At 43.1% G+C, this 17,350-nt stretch overlaps 1 protein-coding gene across 1 annotated transcript in view; it reads left to right on the forward strand.

Annotated features, from left to right (window-relative positions):
- Positions 1–17,350, forward strand: part of Ubac2 (UBA domain containing 2) — a 145,719-nt gene that overhangs the window by 95,602 nt on the left and 32,767 nt on the right. The window contains exons 5-6 of the mRNA XM_028772217.1: positions 1,274–1,397; positions 10,552–10,599. Coding sequence (XP_028628050.1) covers positions 1,274–1,397; positions 10,552–10,599 — 172 coding nt within the window. The remainder of the gene's footprint in view (positions 1–1,273; positions 1,398–10,551; positions 10,600–17,350) is intronic.

Here is a 17,350-nt window from a genome sequence, read left to right on the forward strand (position 1 = left end):
GAGAGAGAGAGAGAGAGAGAGAGAGAGAGAGAGAGAGAGAGAGAGAGAGACCAAGACACACAGACAGACCAACAGATACATGCACAGTTCATGCATGCATGGACACATGCATACATACATGTTAGGAGCATTGGTCTACAGTGTTGGACCCTGAGGTGAGAGTCTGCTTCTTGCTCATGGTGCAGAAGGATCCTGTGCTGGGCATCCTCCTTGACATGCTCAGTGCCCAGCTGATCATCAGCTCACCAAACAGCCAAACTGGTGACTCTGGGGGCAAAGAGGAAAGTTACTAACCACCAGGAGGAGTCAGAGAAAGCCAGGTAGGAAGAGCTGATTAGGACCATGTGAGAAGTTTGCTAAGCAGGGAAATATAAAGGCAGCTCTGGGTGAAAGGATAACCCATGTCCATATGTACTACCCAGAGGAACCTGTGTCCAGCAAGCAACTGTCAAGGTGTGTGAGAGACCTAGAGATGAGGGGAAGAGAAAGGGAGCCAGCAAGAGCACACTTTCAGGAGGTCCAGTGACTTACCAGACACCTGTCCTCTACCAGGGGCCTAGGACTTAGCAGGAAGAGCTCTTGTTCTCCCATGAGGATAGTCAGCAGTGTGACCCTATAATGGCAGAGGAGCAAGGGTAGAGCACATGTGACTGATTCACATATCAGAGGCAAGGTGTCAAGTTGTGTTCCACAGCCTGGCACTGCCACTGTTAGGACTCACTGACCTCATTTCCCAAGTGGGAGCCACAGACAACATTGAGATTATCCAGGGAGAGACAAGAGCGGGAAGAAATGAAACAAGGGAGCATGGAGGGTTAGCATGGTGTGAGGAATGGTGGAGAGCTGCCTAAGGAAAGGAGTTTAAGACAAAAAGAGGAAGAGGTCTGAGGAATGGCGAGCAGGGGTTGGAGAATCTGGTGCCTTGGGGCTAGATGACGTGTGCTTGACCATGATGGCTTCCAACACTCCCCATAGTCTCTATCCTCAGATTTCAGGCCGCTCCTGTGAACCGAGCAGAGCACCCACTTCCAGTTTACTCATCATGCCTTATATTTAATTAGGAGATACGCAGCTACTTACCAGTGCTTAGCGTGAAAGATGGGATAGTTGCCTTAAGATGCTATGCACACTTGACTGTTGTTTTGCCTAGGGTGGATGTTTGAGAACCAACCTGTGTATCTCACACTGAAATGAATATGTGATGTTACTCAAGTGTCTTTCTGACAGTGTTTGAATTCAATCTTACAGTAGTTTTTCTCTTCTGTTTGCATAGCTTGGCGCCCGTGTTCGCTCTCTTTGTACCATTTCATGGATCCATCCCAAGAGTCCAGGTGGCACAGATCCTGGGCCCGTTGTCCATCACAAACAAGACATTGATTTATATATTGGGACTACAGGTACAGTATACGTTTTATGTTCACATTTCTCTAACCAGATCTGGGAACTTTTGATTTTTTTGTTTTGTTCTTTTCTCTTTTGTCTTTTTCTCATTTGATCTCCTTAAACCATTTTTTTTCCCACAAGTTTGGCTTCATGATCTGTATCAGATATTCAGAGGAAGTGTTACAGAGTAAGAACATCAGAGTACGGAAGGTGTTAGAATACGTGCATAGCCTTTAGAAATCTGATAAAAGCTTTCACTGTAATTTGTATCAGTGGAAAGTATTTTCATTTAATCATACAGTTGTGTGTAACTACATTTAAGAATCATAGTCTGAGGTGGAAAAACATGAGAATAGTGGAAATGGAAAATCAATGTCACTGTCAATTATTATGTACTATGCTACATGTAAAGCTGTGAAGAGAAACCCGACATACCAGCCCATCTAAGCTGTGGAGTATGCAAGGAGCGTTGTCAGCTAAGTCTGTAATACCAACTCCAGGGTCTGGAACAGAAGGATTTTAAGTTCAAAACCAGACTGGGCTAGAGAATAAGCTCAGGGCACCCTACATAACTAAGACCTTGTCTCAAAATTCTAAAAATACAGAAAAAAAGAACTAGGAACTGGAGAGGTTGCTCAGTGGTTAAGGGTGTGTGCTGCTCTTTGAAAGGGTCCACGGTCAGTTCCCAGCATACCTCCACAGCCTTCCATCCCCGACCTGTGTCAGGCAGCTCACAACTGCCTTCACTTCAGCTCTAGATCTGATACCCTCTGACCCTCTGTTGACATCTGTAGGCACTTACGCTCATACATAGATACATGGACATGTGATTTAAAAGAATACAAATCCTGTTTCAAGTGAGAACAGACCTGGGAGACCTCTCAGTGGTAATGTGTTTGCCTTGTGTAAGACTCCAGGGTCAATTTCCAACATGTTTCCCCCTCTGCAAGAAGAGAAGCAGAAGCACATCACTCACTCTGGTGCTGCTATATAGACTTCCTTGCTGTGAAAGCCACTGGAGCCTTGGTCTGACTTAAAAATTCACGTTCCAAGGTCATTTCCCTAACACCCAATGTGTACCCACTCCTCCCTCAGCCTGTACTAGAGGGTACATGTGCTTGCCAGCTTTCTGACATGTTCTTTTCTTTGAATTGAATTTTGTGCGCGCGCTCTCGCTCTCTCTCTCTCTCTCTCTGGCATGCTCTTTTCTTTTCCTCTTACAGCTTTTGAATACTGTATGGCATCTTGCGCCCCTGTGCAGCTTGACCTTTTGACTCCCCCAGTTAATATTCCTAATATTCCTTATCCCACACGTAGACCAGATACCGGCTTCACAGTGAAATGGCCCCTCCTCCCGCCCCTTTTCACCTTTAACATTTCCTCCGGCTTCTCCAACCTGCTGTCCATTATCAGAGGCTCATCTGGAACAGGTGTTTTCCTCACCACTTTTGTAGATGTCTCTGATGTGGCGTGTCTAGCTCTCACCTTTTACCCTCTTTACCATGACATCTGGGTCCCCACTCTGTCCTGCTATGGGTTTCTCTGGCAGGAAAACTTGTGTCGAGTTCCAAAACCAACTCTGAGGCTTATGGTGACATCTGTTTCTCCCAGCTCTAAAGTTAGGTGGAAGCGTCAAGGATAGAAAGCTTTGCTCTCTCTATTGTTACGGGGTAGGCATTCAGGGTCACTGGCTCATAGAGTCATTAGGACCATGGGGATTTCAGGTTGAGGACTCACATCCTCTTAGCCCTGCCCGGGGGCAGACATGTCAGTACACTGTCTCAGATAGGTTCCAAATCAATATAAATTTCTACTATTGTCCTAACACTAGCATTACCTCTGTAGGGTAGAAGTCCATTAAACAGAAGTGGACTAGCGTCTAGTCCTTCACATGATGGCAGCCTGGGCTCTCGTCTAGCCAGTCCCACTTCCATCTTCCCCACTTCAAAGTCAGAATGGTTGAAGTTTTTCCTCTCCTTTCCTCCACATGCTCTGGGCATTCTTGCATATTACATATGTGTGTGTTATACCTATAGTAACAGGTGTGTACATATGTGTACAAGGCCAGAAGTACACTCAGTGTGTTTCTTGATTGCTCGACACCTTTGCTTTTTTGAGCAGGGCCTTTCACTTGAAGTTCATCAATTCTGCTCCTCCATCCTTCTGGTGCTGGGGTTACAGTCATACATCACCGTGTTGATCTTTTATGTGTGTTTTGGGATCTTGACTCGGGTCTTCATGCTTCCATGGCAGGCATTTTATGCACTGAGCCATCTGTGCCTGCTCACCCCCATCTTCCTATCTCTAGCTTTCTCTCTCCCCACCGTGGACACTTGAAACCAGGAATATTAAGATAGATGGATGGGTGGTGGGTGGGTAAATAACTTTAATCATTATAAGAGCCAGAAAGCATGTTTGGGGACACATATGCAGGTCATTGGAGGATGGCTTACAGAGTAAATGTGAGGTGCACACTTGCCCACATGGAGTTCAGCACAGAGATATACTCATACTCTTTCAGAACGCAAAAAGAAACTTGGCACTAAGACAAGGTGTGTCAGAGACCAAAGAAATTATTATTATTACTTTTTTACTAATGAAATGGCAAGTTCCTTTACTTATATATGAGAAGTGGGTGGGTGGCGAGTGCAGAACCATAGGGCAAGACACCTCAGTCATACCTCCTGTTACTGCCCGACCCAGGGAGCACTCAGGGTACCCTCCTCATTGGCTGATGAGAAATCAGAGTCCTACACGAGAAGCTTGGAGAACAGTGCTCAGCTGTAGAATGTGACGGCTGGTTTTGGATTCCTCCTCTCACAAGAGAGAATTATAAAGTCCTTGTAATCTTCATTCTCACCCATGTTGTCATGAGAGTTGAGTGTTTGTGAATGAATTTATAATCTTAGCTAGCTCATATAAAAGACATACATACACTCCCAGTATTTTATTCACCAGCTGTAAGGCTAGATTGGGCAGGAGCTATTCTAACTGATTCCCCAGCAATAAAGTCCCGTGTTAATTGCTGTGTCTCCTGGCCACGTGCTTATGGTCTATCTCCTCTCATGGTGGCCTCCTCCACCTCCATCTTCTGTCTTCTTTTCCCTCTACCTGCAACCCCTCACTCAGTCCTCAAGCCCCCACCACCACCTTTCTCCCACCACTGCCCAAACACAAGGTCCAGCCTTTTATTGGCCAGTTAAATTAGGGAGCAAGGTTCACACAGCAGCATCACTTGGTGTATGTGGGGATCTGCTTGTCATCTTGAGGGCCAGTACTTAGAACTAAGATATAAGCAGCATCAGACCAACCCACTACATTTTCCCCTTTTGACTAAATAAGAAGGCTCTTTCTCTTATAATAATAAATAGCATACAGTAGGAACAATTATGAAAACTATTAGGTAAGGGTTACATCCGTAATGACCCAGTCCATTTGTATTTGGCAACTTAGATAGTCTGTCAGTTCAGAGTTCTGTATCTGAGTCATTTTCTATCCTAACTTGTACTGGCATCCTAAAAACATCTTCTTAGACCTAGAACATCTAAAATCCTAAACAACTTAAGCTTATAGTAAAACTATCAGTGTCTAGTCTTCAACCCGGATCATCAGAGACCTGAGGAGGAATATTACCTGAGTAAGTAGGAAGTACAGATAAGCGGCTTCTAAGACTAAGAATTGACAGACAGCTGGCTGCCTGGACAGCTATCCAGTAATCTCTGTAAGGTTGGAGGATCCGTCTTCAGCCTTCTGGCCCAGTATATCTGACAGACCTTTTTTTTAGTCTTTTTTTTTTCTCTTTAATTTTTTTATTGGATATTTTATTTATTTACAATACAGATGTCATCCCATTTCCCCTCCCTAGAACCCCCATCCCCCTCCTCCTTTTTGCTTTTATACTATTTTAATTATATACATGTATTAAGGTCAGTTCTAGGATGAGGGTCTAGCAATACAGTAGATGCAAATAGTCAAGGAACAAGCAAGACAATAAACACAAATAGTCAAAGAACAAGCAAGGCAATAAACAAAGTTCCATGATCACTCCTGTGATCATTGTTTCTAAGAGCTTATCAGGATGACCAAAGTATCTGAGCCTATTTCCCTGTCCTAGTCCAAACTGACAGACCTTCTGTGAAGCAGAAATTATGAAGGACTGGCTTACCCCGTCTTGGCAGAGCTTGGCATTCGACTTCTCTGCATCATTTGTCCTTTCTGGACAGCATTTTGTCTGTAGTTGAAACCTGGGCATTTCCTTTGCCCACTGGCAAGCTTGCCACAATTGAAGCACTTCCATATGGAGGTTCTTCGATGTGCTGCATCTTCCAGGTTGAATGGGGTGCTGCAAGGAGCTGACATGTCTCAATGTCAAAAAAAAGAAAAGAAAAAAGCCTTAAATTAATAAAACCATCTTTAAATGCCATGTTCTGTGAGCCTCTGACACTTTTGAAGACCATCTCTCTACTCATAGCATATTTGAACAAGCAAATGTTGCCAGCTACCTAATATCTGTCCAACCAAGGATGTGTATTTCTGTGATGATCTAGACTAGTATCTGACATGATCATGAGTTTGACAGACTATTAACTTATATTTCTTAGCTATCCCTAATAGTTTGTAATGGCAGCTATTAAAAGGACTGGAGCTTTATATTGTATCTTTTTTTTGTTTTTTGGTTTTTCAAGACAGGGTGGTTTTGTTTTTTGTGGTTTTTTTTTTTTTTTTTTTTTTTTTGACCAAAATTCCTCCACGCCACCTCACGGGGAACAGAATTTTCTTAAAATTGCTTCCTGCTGTTTTGGGGGCATAGTTTTCTTTTGGAGGCCTAAGAAAAATGGGAAACCGGCAAAGTCTTAAGAAAGCCAGCTGTAGCATTTGTTGTCCGATCTCTATGCTGAGAAAGTTTAGGTTTAAGTTAAGTCTTGACTGGATCAGCCTTCAAGGCTGGACCTAAAGATCTAGCTGTTTTGAAGTTGTCCCTGAAGGTGGGTGTTTAGATGAAACAGCGTTGACCAGTCTGAGGTTGGATCCGGCAGGAAGGAGGCTGCAGCAGTACCTGTCAGCATCTCAGCATCCCCACATCCCTGAGGGTGAATCTCCTCAGGGTTGTTTTTCTTTTTTCTTTTTTTCCTATGAACATAAAGCTTTCAGAGGTAATACATATTTCTGTATTAACATAATGTATGGAATGTACAGTTGTGTGTGGATCAGTTAAAGATGATTTTCTGCTCCTTGTTTGAGCAGGTGAAAGACATCTTTCTTAAGCTAGTTTGGATTATAGCCAAAATTGCAATAGATCTCCAACTATGCCATATGAAAGCATGGCAGAATGAGTCCTGAGGACATTTGTAGCCAAAGATTTATTGGCCATTCATAGCTGAAGTTATGGCTGGAGACATTTATATGACCCAGTCAGTGTCAGACTCGCTGCATTTAAAGGAATCAGTGTACATTGCCTATTTTGGACCTTTTGATTTTTTTCTTGTCTGTAGCCGAGATCTTCAGGAGGTCTCCCCCTCTCATATCTGGCTTTTATCAATTTGGAAGGAACCCAAAACTTTTCTTTTCCTGTGGAAATATAAGCATAACCTCTGCACCAGTGTAACACATTTCCTGTTTTCCATTCTGAGGTTAGGACATCTTTAAAATAAACAGACTGGTTTTGTTCAGCGGTTTTTCCCCCCATAATCCAGTGTCTCTCAGCAGCTATAGTTTTTTTTTTTGTTAGCATTCAAAAACTTTAAAGTTAATAATGTAATCTATCTCTGGAGGCTTTATTATCCCTTTTTATTTGTTAAACATCTCTCTCTTTTTTTAAAAAAACATCTCTTTTAAAGTACAATTGGATCTCTCCACAAATGTTTGCCCTGTAGGATTTTACCTGAAATATGTTTTACATTGTAATATGTTAAAAAAATCACTTCATGCTACTAAAGGTGTATATTGGAGTATAGTCAGTCTTAGTTTGTCTAGATCGTCCCACAATGGCTATGACTTCTAATAAATGAATAATTACAGAATCCGCCTTCTCAGAAGCTAAATTTGTCACCCATTGAAATCCTGAATATGTGTCTATAGTACACTGTACATATTTAGTTTACAAAACTCTGTGAAATGAAACACATTCATTTGCCAAATATTTCTTTGGGTGCCCTTAGGGTTACTTCCTGGAGGCAATGGAATTTGGTTATACAATGAACAAGTAGGACATGTCTTTACAATCTCCTTGGCTTCTTGCCAAGTGATAGAGAATTCTTTCTTTGAACTTTTGCTGTTAACATGGTGCTTTTAAATGCTGAGGCTCCTAGTACACTTCCTATCAATAGCTGATCAATTTTCCTATTACCTTGTGCCAGAGGGCTGGCAGACCTGTATGGGATCTGATGTGTGTTATATACATTGGATGATTCCTATTTCTTATCACTTGTTGTAATTGAATAAACAGTTAATTCAGAATCATCCTGAGTAAGTTCAGCAGTTTCTATACGTAAGACAACTCTTTTTACATACTGAGAGTCAGTTACTATATTAAAAGATTCTTGAGAATCTAATAACACCGTAAGTATTGCATTGAATCCTGATTTTTTTTAACTGATTTGTAAAGTCTCTTAACCACCTTACTTATAGTTTCTGATTTGTACCTGGCCCTTCCTGGTTTATTTGCATCAGTAGAAAATGTAGGGGCCCCAGAAATTGTAGTTCCTTTTTTTATATAAGGGAGAATCCAATTAGTTCTTTTTATGACCTGAACTTGCTTGCTTTTAGGGCATTGTTAATCTCTTCCAAAAAAAATTGAGGAAATTATTTACGAATTACCTACAATGGCTGTTGTACAAAATATTGACACTAGGTAGGACTGTTTGACATTCCCTGTGGTAGGACTTTCCAATGGTACTTCTTCATTGGACAACTTCTAGTAAAAGATAACACAAACCTTTCCCTATCATGTTCATGTAGAGGAATTAAGAAAAAGCAATCTTTCAGATTAATGACTATGATAGGACATTCCTTAGGCAACAAGGCAGGCAATGAGACTCCAGGCTGGCTGTAGGGAGCCCATTGGCTGAATAATCTTGTTAATTGCTCTCCTCCATTGCCAGATTTCTTTTTTATGACAAATATAGAAGATTTCTGAGGACTGGTAGACTCTTCTATATGCTGAGCCTCCAGCTGCTCCTGGACTGGCTGTATTTTTCGTTCTCACAGCCGACCGTCCCACATATAGTCCAGATATTTTATTTATAAGCTGTAAGGCTAGATTGGGCAGGAGCTATTCTAACTGATTCCCCAGCAATAAAGTCCCGTGTTAATTGCTATTTCTCCTGGCCACATGCTTATGGTCTCTCTCCTCTCTCTTCTTTCTTCTTCTTTTCCCTCTACCTGCAACCCCTCACTCAATCCTCAAGTCCCCCCTTTCTCCCACCACTGCCCATTCACAAGGTCCAGCCTTTTATTGGCCAGTTAAATTAGGGAGCAAGGTTCACACAGCAGCATCACTTGGTGTGTGTGAGGATCTGCTTGTCAGGGACAACCACATCTTGAGGGCCAGCCAGAACTTAGCATTAGAATACAAGCACCATCAGACCAACCCTGTATAGGTGTGCACTGACCTAGCTCCATGCCAGACGGAAGGTTAAGTGACAGCAACAGCCACAGCTTCTTCCCTTTGAGCCAACACTGGAGCAAAGTCTGCGGCTTCCTTTCCTCCATGTCTGCCTGTGTTTTGTGTTTCTGGGTTACATGTACAGAACCCTGAGGTTTCTGTCTAGCACATTGTTAGCAGTGAATATGAGCTTTGCTATTTCAGACTCCTGTTTTTTTCTCTATGATCCTGAAACGAGCGGCCTAACCTTCCAAAGCTAACCAAGAAGCCACAGGACATTTCAGCCATATTGGGACACTTGGAAATGCCTTGTGGTTTTGTTTGGTTTGGTTTTAGAACCTTAAGCGTACATCTCTCAAATAAAAATTTGAAAAGAGAAAAAATTGTAGAAGTTTAGTTCTTCCTCCTCGCCCCATGCTCCCAGAATTAAGACTCAGACCCAAAATATATTTACAAATAGCTTAGCTATATAGCTAGGCTCTTCTATTAGATCATAACTAAAATAACCCATTTATTTTAACCTACATTCTTCCATGTGTCTGGTTTCCCGTGCTCATATACTGTGCGCCGTCTCCTCAGATCTTCCATGTCAGGTGGATCTTTCCATGTCTGGCTCTATCCCAGAATCCTTTCTGCCTCCTGGATGTCCCACCTTCCATTTCCTGCCTAACCCATAGGCCATAGGCTTTTTAATTGACAGGTGATGCATCCATACAACGCACAAGATATTCTCTCTACAAGACATTTCATGAGGTCTGATTCTAATGCCCTTCATTCAGGTCATCAGTTAAAACTTTGTTCCTAGAAGCATGTTCTTTTTTTTTTCTTCACAATTTTCACAACTTTAATTTTTTAACAAAACGTAATAAATAAAACAAAACCACTACAACAAAGTTGAACAAGGCAAGCCAACAGAGGCAAAAGAGGCCCAAGAGAAGTCACAAGAATTAGAGACCTATTCCTTCACACACTCAGAGTCCCATAAAAGTACTACACTGTCAGCCATGATAATATATACACAGAGGACCTGGTGCTTATTCTTATCTTGGGGGAACCGGAATAAGGGCTCTCACCCCTGAAGAAAGGTACTTACTGTTGGGCGTGGACTTAGATGCTGGCAAGTTCTCCCATCTAAATAGACAAAGCGATGATAAGAAATTAAAATGAGAAAGTTATACGAAGAGCTATTATGGATCATGGCCTAGCACCGAGTATGGACAATGACTGTTCTGCATTGGTGGTGCATTTATTTGTGTTTGTATTTCTGTAAGTCAGCGAAGGCTTGTAAATAAGAATGAGCTTGCAATCCAGATATTTTTCTCTGCACAGCAGGGGCCAGGTTCAACAAGTAAGTTATCAGCTACAGAAAGCCTGGAGTCTTCAGTGAAAAGATTCTCGTCTTATTTTATTTTAAGTAAACAGAATTGCCATGCCTTCACTTTTATTGTTTTCCTGAGTTATGGCACGCATGGTTAATATGTAACTGCGGGGTCACATGGAGTGTATGCAGTGAGTGCTGTGGCTGGCAGTGGACTTCATTTCAGTTGCCTTTTTTTCTTTTGTAGCTTTTCACCTCTGGGTCCTACATCTGGATTGTAGCCATGAGTGGACTTGTAAGTGTCATTTTTTTTTAACTTCCTTCCCCTGATCCCCCCCCCCTTTTGAAAGGAAGAAAAATAGAAAAAACTGTCATGCTTATAGATTGTAGGTAATGCACACCCGTCTTCCTCCTTCCTTTACCCAGGTCAGGCACAGCTCCATGCTCCTTCCCTAGTGACTAAGATAGCGCAGCTGCACGGAAAATCAAAGTCAAAACAAAGGAGGCCGGTTTGTCTCAGTTTCCAAAGTTTCTTTGATGAAGGTTTTTAGATGAGGTTTTGCCAGTGTTGGTTTTAAAGGGCACTAGTAGTCTAATTCATAGTAAGAGGGAAATGACAGAGAATGAAGAGGCTGGGCCTGCTGAGCAGGGGAGCCGCACCCGACCTCGACCACGTAAGGCGCGTAGTTGCGGAGGGAGGGAGAGATGAGGTGACTTGCAGGTCAGGTGTGCATGTGGCCAGAGCGGAGGAAGGGGGCACGCTGGAGAGCTTGGCGCCCCAGTCTGCGGAGGGGATTCCCTTCTCTCTCCTAGGTCCACAATAATTCATTGCACTTTAGGAGACAAATTTAGAAAGAAATTTAGAGCATGCAGCCGAGTTGGATGTTTCATGACTTGTATGTAAACCATAAATTTATGAAAATTATTTGTAACTAGTGTATATAGAAAATAGTTTTAATCTTTTTCTTGAAAGAGTTCTCAGAAAATTACAGAATAGATTTACAGAACTATGGACAATGTCAAATGGGAACTTAGAAGTAGTTACGCCACGCTGCAGACCCTGTCACCAGCCTGGCACCAGTCAGTCACCTTTGTTTTCTGAGAGAGTGATGAGGGCTCTGGGCCACCTTGAGCTGTCCTGAGTTTTCTCGTGGTTCTCTTTAAACCCCATGTTAAAGACATCTCGGATGGATGCAGTCATTCATTTCCCTCAGCTGGTTGCTCCCGATTTTGATTCTGTGGATGAAGAATGAAGACTGTCTCCTCCTTATTCCATGGTTTACCTGGAGCCCCATAGTGAGGCTCAGCACTCTGAGACAGCTGGGGCTTCTTACCCTCCTCCTCCCTCCTCTCACTGTCTCTCTCCTCTTCCCACTCTCTTCTCTTTCCCCTCCTCTCTTCCTCCTCTCCTCCCCCACCTTCCTCTCTCCTCCCTCTACTTTGATACTGGCTTTTTTCTGACCCCTGGTTCTCCTGGAGCTTACCGCTGCCCCACGCTGCCATCTGATGTCCTTAAGACCTGTGGTACTTTCCAGTCATTCTGGGACCAGTTTTGCCTCCAGGACCCGAGCCCTCCTCTCCCTAGTGTGGCTCATCCCCACTGACAGTTTGGCAGTGAACTCTGCATGTAGCCAATGCTGTCTGAGGCCTACTCTACCCAAAGTGGTTCTAAAGCATGCAGGAACATGAGAACCACCTTTTTGATGTGTTTTTAATGAAGCAAAGTTTTTTTTTCTTTAATAACACGTTGTGATACATTTGTGTAAAATGTTCCATTTACGTTTACTATTCTGTTGTTAGACTTCTGGTAGTAAATTAAGTACTTGCTGTCACCTCAAAGTTTCACTGTGTGACAGCCAAGGCTCTAGGGTTGGAGGTTATGTCTCTCAACTGTTGGTCTTTCTGGACTCTAAAGTGTTTGTTCTAAAGTCACTGCCCTTTCCAGTCTGAATTTTATCAGAGGGTAGGTACCAAAGAATTTCTAAAATAAAAAAGATTTTTTTTCCAGAGGAATAAAAAGGCCCATATTGTGTTTGAAATAGAATTTCAAAATGACTGGGCATTTTAAGAAATCCACTATCAGTCAGTCATGAGCCAATTGAATTTTCTTTCACAGTAATTATCTCAAAATGGTAATATATATATATATATATATATATATATATATATATATATATATATGTGTGTGTGTGTATATATATACATATATATATGTATATATATACATATATATATACATATATATATATATATGATAAATCTTCATATTAACCTCCTTTTTTATTTTTCCAGCTTATAGATAATACCTTGTTTATTTCTGATGACTGACCATGAACTAACTTTGTATGATAGAGCTCATAGAGCATTTGCAAAATCCCCTGCACCAATTAGTTAATTAAAATAAAGTGATCGATAGCAATGCTGGTTGTAGCTAGTTTTCTTCATGCTATACCGTACATACTGGTGCTCGTTTCCAACTTACTGTGTTCTTTCTGGCTTTATCCAGAAAGCCCACACCCTTGTGATATATGTCATATATGATATATGTGATATATATCGTGTAAAGATAAAGATGATTATACAGCGGTATTTAATTTATAAGCAGAATATGATGATGCACACCCATAATTGCAGCACTCAAGAAGTAGTGGCAGGAAGATTGTGAGTTCAAAGCAAGTCTAGGCTACAGAGTATGGTCATGCCTCCAGCAAACAAAACAAAGCAATGGTGTGTGTGAATGTCTGGCTTGTCAGCCGACACCGTGAGGTTCATGTCAGAGTTACAAAGCCACCGTCCATCCAGATGCCTCTTGCTCAACGTGACTTCCCTTTTCCCTACAGATCAGCTAACTTCCCTTTTCTTTTTCCTTTTGGTTTAATGCTAACTAAAATACTTCAAAAATCAAAATTCATGCTACCAGGAAGAAATGTGTACATAGTATTCATTGTTGTGAATTTATGTTACAAAACCTATTGGTGGGGTCACCACAATGGCTTGGTAGATAAAGATACTTGCTGCCAAGCTCAATGACCTGATTTAGCTCTGGCAATTAGTATGTGGTTTTTTTGTTTTGAGGGCAAGTGAGCAGGGCTGGGGATGTAGTTCAGTGACAGAGTGCTTGCCTGACATGCATAAGGTCCGGCTTTGGTCCTGGCTTTAGTCCAAGCACCAGGAAGGAAAATGTTTGTAAAACAGCAGTTCTTCTCAGCCTGTGAGTCACAGCCCTGTTGGGGGGGGACACACAGATCAGATATCCTGCATAAAAGATAATTATATTACCATTCATAACAATAGCAGTGAAATGATTTTATGGTTGGGGGTCACCGCAACATGAAGTACTGTATTGAAGGGTTGCAACATTAGAAGGTTGAGAATTGCTGGTGTGAAACCTAGATTATTTGTTATTTGTGGTTTTAGAAGCCAGAAACTGCTTGTGCTTTCCTGGAAAGCTGGTAACTTTGGTTTGAGTTTAGTTCATTATAAATTGATTTTTTTTTTCAGTTTTAACAGTTTTTATCTCTTTTGTGTTGTTCATTCCTGCATGAGTATCCATGTTTCAAATACATAGTCCTAGAATATGCAGTGATTACAAGGACAGGTTAACACCAGGATGCTGTCTTACTACCTAAGCGCTGACTTCTGTCATGGACTGGTTGTGGAGATGGACGTGGACTAAGTCTTTGCCTGGACGGAGGGAAAGGCATTGCCAGCTTACCAGGAACCAAGGGAAGCTGAGGAGAGCTGCTGTTTGGTTCTGTTTGGTGGGGAATGAGGAGAGCCCACCTGCTGCCCAGAAGGGATTTGGCTGGGCCTCCGGCTTTGAGATCACTCCTGTTTCATTGGTTTTTTGTTTTTATTTTGGGTTTTATTGTTGTTGTTGTTGTTTGGTGTTGACTCTTTCTTTCTTTCATGTTTAAATAAGAGTTGTTATGAAAGACTGAAAGTGTACATGGGGTATTTTAGTTGTCTTTGGTCCTTAAAATTGTTACATGTGTACACATTTGTGTGTTTTCAGTGTGTTTAAGCTTACTTGTCAGGGTGCCTGTGTGCATGTGTGTGGAGGCTCAAGCTTTTACTGGATATCTTTCTAGATTGCTCTCATCACAAATGGAGGCAGGGCCTCTCAGTTGCATCTAGGTCTTGCCAGTTTGACTACTCTAGCCAGCTAGATTGCTCTGTGGACCGTTTCCAATGTCGTGTGCTAGTGCTACAGGCAGGCCTCCATGCCTACTTAGTGTTTATTTGGTGGTTGCTAGGGACCCAAACTGCAGTCCTCATACTTGGAAAGCAAGCACATTACCTACCCTCTGAGCCATTGTTCCAGCTCCACATGCTTGGGCATTTTTAGTGAACCCTTCTGGCTGTAGATCTTCTAAATTATTTTGGTGGAAGACTGAAAAACTGAGGCCATTGTGTATATTCATAATTCTCCCAGTCTCACATTAATATTTTCTTTTCCTAAAGCAAATGTTGCTTACACATGGGACTTGAAGATCTTCCTGTGGCTCTGTTGAGAGCTTTGTGGCCGTCTCTGTGCCAGCACTTCTGCATTTCCTGCAGTTTCATGAATCACAGTAATGAGTCATCCGCACTAGGATGAACCGTGGTTCTCAAAGCCATGCTCAGACTCAGCCATAGCTCACACCTTATCATTAGCTCTTTTCCAAGCTATTTAAGAGCAAATTCCCCGGTGCCTCTACTCTCAGTGTGCGCACGTATGGCAGCATGCTCCTCGCTGTGCCTGTTCTCCGCCCGTGTTACTTGCTCTCTACAACACAGCAGACTTTACCTTGCAATCAAACAATATTAGTGTGAAAAAGAATCTGTCTTACCAATTGTAGGGTAGAAATGTACGTGGAAGCCAGATTATATCGAACCTTGAATGTGGTTTGAGTTTGGGTTGTTTTCTGTGGACAGTTAGGCTCTTCAAAGCTTTTCACACAAACACTTTAGATGGTACAAGATTGTAGCTTCAGTGGGTGTACTTGACAGAGGAGAAAAGAGAAGAGGGGCCACCTCAAAGGAGTCAGTCCAGGGTCTCCTTTGCAGACTCTGATTTGCCTCTGTCTCTTCTTCACATGATTTACCTTTGAGAACCAAAAACAATAATAAACCATTGTCTTAAAACCATAACATGGAAGTGCTAGTGAATTCTGGGACTCTGACCCACGTCCTGAGTGGCGATAACTAGCACTGTGTGGGTCTTCTGCATGAGTGTGTCTTCCTCTGCTCTTCTTTTCCACAGATATCTTCATAACTCATGTGTTGCCCAAGGCCTTCAGTTAAACTTTGGGAATTTAGAAGTTAGACTCTCATATTTAGCAGTTCATTGGAAACAAAGTGACAGGCTCCAAGAGAAATCAAGGCTGGCTAAAGCTGTAAGGTTGCTTAGCCTTCAAAGGCCCACATGGAGAATCAGGACCACCAGGGACTCTGCAGACACCCCCACACTTAGAGGGGGTTTGCTGCATCCTGACCCTGCTGACCCCATATGCCTGAATCTACTAAGAGAATCCACCTGATCTGTTTGGTAGTGGCAGCAGGTTCAGGTCACACAAGGAGGTCACAAGGAGGCAGGTCACACAGGGAGGCAGGTCACACAGGGAGGCAGGTCACACAGGGAGGCAGGCCACACAGGGAGGCAGGTCACACAGGGAAGCAGGTCACACAGAGAGGCAGGCCACACAGGGAGGCAGGTCACACAGGAAGGCAGGACACACACAGGCAAGTCACACAGGAAGGCAGGACACACAGAGGCAGGTCACACAGGGAGGCAGACCACACAGGGAGGCAGGCCACACAGGGAGGCAGGCCACACAGGGAGGCAGGCCACACAGGAAGGCAGGCCACACAGGGAGGCAGGTCACACAGGAAGGCAGGTCACACAGGGAGGCAGGCCACACAGGGAGGCAGGTCACACAGGGAGGCAGGTCACACAGGGAAGAAGGTCACACAGGGAGGCAGGCCACACAGGAAGGCAGGCCACACACAGGCAGGCCACACAGGGAGGCAGAGGCTAGTGGGCATGTGCTGCCTTTGCTTTCATCTTCTTAGGGTTTTTTTTTTTTTTTTTTTTGAGACAAGATCTCACTAGGCTACCCAGAGGAGCCTGAAACACACGCTTGGTCCAAGCTACCCTTAAACATGCTCCCCTCCACGTGTCTACTGTCATCGACCCGTGCAGATCTTGTCTGCCTGACCTGGGAGCTGAGAACCTGAAAGAAAGTGACATGGTTGTGTGTGTCACAAAAACAGTAATCTTTTCTAACTTAGTTACATGACAGATAACTCTGAGAATCCCTGATCTACAAACACATTCTTGGGGTGATCAACCAACCTCTCATTGGCTTGAGTGTCTCACTGGCTCTTGTTGGCTTCATAGCATGCACAGACTAGGAGGATCCATCCTGCCTTCCTCCCTGCCATGCTCCAGCATCTTGAGCACAGCTGGTCCATAAGAACAGTCAGGATATATTTTGGATGAAGGAATGAGTCCTCAGTGAGTGTGCTATCTCAGAGCTTTTGTGCTGCCGCCTGAATGCAAGGACATATGTGCTCCTGGGCTTGTTGTGTCATGTAGATGCACTCCTGTTCTCCTGGGAAAGCAGCCTCTGTGTCTGTTGTCCTTGTTGGACAGTAGGGTTCCTGAATGTAGGACTGTGGTCCACAAGGACCCTGGGAGTGCTGCTTTCCTGGTGGGTCTCTTACTAGTCTCTGTCGGCTGGAGAAAGGGCTCAGCACCTGGGCATCATTGCCAGGTCATGGTTCCTAGCCTTTGCTTGTCGAGGTTTCAGGCATGCTGTAAGCAGGACCAGTGGGCAGGTGAGGTTACCGCTAACCAAGAATGCTGATGTTGTTTCCCAGCCAGTAAATTAAATTCTTTATTTGCCCCTGAGACTTACTTTTTGACTCCCTTCCTAAAAGGGTTAATGGTATGAAAAACCCATAAGTGTGCAGTTGATATTCATGTTTTTAGTGGCCTCAAAGGAAGCCGTTTCCTGTTTTATGTTCTCAGACTTATGAGATACCTTCCACTGTTGCCATAT

The sequence above is a fragment of the Grammomys surdaster genome, unplaced genomic scaffold (assembly GCF_004785775.1).
Source record: "Grammomys surdaster isolate TR1022 unplaced genomic scaffold, NIH_TR_1.0 65, whole genome shotgun sequence".
Classification (NCBI taxonomy): domain Eukaryota; kingdom Metazoa; phylum Chordata; class Mammalia; order Rodentia; family Muridae; genus Grammomys; species Grammomys surdaster.